Source organism: Pelmatolapia mariae, linkage group LG22 (assembly GCF_036321145.2).
Source record: "Pelmatolapia mariae isolate MD_Pm_ZW linkage group LG22, Pm_UMD_F_2, whole genome shotgun sequence".
NCBI lineage: Eukaryota > Metazoa > Chordata > Actinopteri > Cichliformes > Cichlidae > Pelmatolapia > Pelmatolapia mariae.
This window is the reverse complement of record NC_086245.2, coordinates 7,921,949-7,923,224: the sequence shown is the minus strand read 5'-3', so window position 1 is coordinate 7,923,224 and position 1,276 is coordinate 7,921,949. Positions and strand designations below refer to the sequence as shown.

General features: G+C 41.4%; 1 protein-coding gene across 1 annotated transcript; it reads left to right on the top strand.

Annotated features, from left to right (window-relative positions):
* Nucleotides 1-490: 490 nt before the first annotated feature.
* On the top strand, nucleotides 491-880 carry LOC134623193 (uncharacterized). The gene has a single exon (XM_063468385.1). The coding sequence runs from the start codon at nucleotides 491-493 to the stop codon at nucleotides 878-880; it is 390 nt and encodes a 129-aa protein (XP_063324455.1).
* The last annotated feature ends 396 nt before the right edge of the window (nucleotides 881-1,276 follow it).

The following is a 1,276-nucleotide window of genomic DNA, read 5'->3' as shown; positions in this document are numbered from 1 at the left end:
TTTCCAAACTAGTGAACAGTGGAAGTGGATCACTCAGTTTTACCATTAGGAGAAGCAAAGACGAAAATTAAAAAAAATTAAATATTGTTATTTTGATGAACTTGAGATCTTTAACTTGCAGGTTATTGCAACCCATAGATGCATTTACTTTTGAGTCTGTTGTGTAGTTGTGAAAAAAGTACTGTGCAGCGAGGAGCGTTTAAGTAAACAGGTGGGATAACTATACACTGCACCTGATAAACCACTGAATGACCCTGGAGCACTGCATTAAAAACAGACACAGTTGTTTAGTGAAAATGTCTGTACAGACTCAGGAACACAGTTCACTGCAATGTCCACAGCGAACATATATGTAGACAACGCTGAGGATTGCATAAATGTGTTCCATCCAATATAAAATAGACCCTCACAAGGCTGATTGTGTCGATCCAGGTGTCCTGGCTAAAATGTAAAGCTCTACTGTTCCTTCTCCACAGCCTCCAGCAAAGCCATGGACTCTAGTGTGCCCCTCGTCCTTATGCTGCTCATGTGCAGTTCAGTCATGGTCAAAGCCCAGCTGAAGGTGTATGATCTGCGAGCCACTGATCTTCCCACCGTTATCTTGTTAACTACAGATGCCTATGTCACGGTGTCCTCCGGTTCTACTTCTCTGGGTAAAACATCTGTTCGCTACAATGACGCGAACCCCTGGTGGGAAGAGGAATTCTCCTACTTCTATGCTGAGGAAAATGACATGCTGACTCTCGAGGTTTGGGACTTGGACTTGCTCTTTGATGATCAGCTGGGAGTCTGCAGGAGGGAGCTCAAGGTGGGAACCTATCAGCATGACTGCTTCCTGACCAAAGGCGGGACTCTCCATTACACTTATACTCTTGGTTGAAACAATCAGTAGGCATGCAGAGATTTGTATGACATCTGATGGCCATAGGCAGCCTTCATTTACTACAGCTTAACAATGTAGACTGTTATAGTAGATCTGAAATCCATTTTCAGGGTTTTCATCATGCTCACATTAACCAAAAATATTAAACCTCTTAAAATCTGTAAAGTCTTTCTACTACACTTCAGTACTGCTGCTCTGTTTCACCAATTAAAATAAAGTTTCTTGCAACAAAAAAGCACGACTAAGCAAATATTCAGAGAATGTTTGATATGTGCGACTTAATAAGAGAAATTACATTGAGAATAATGTGACTGACAAACACAGAGTGTTGATGAGAAAAAGTGAGATATGATAAGATGTGGCTGGACATCAGGTCAACGATGGTGATTGGAT

Coding starts and splice junctions, on each gene's coding strand:
- LOC134623193 (XM_063468385.1), top strand. CDS start 491: ATGGACTCTAGTGTGCCCCTCGTCCTTATGCTGCTCATGTGCAGTTCA.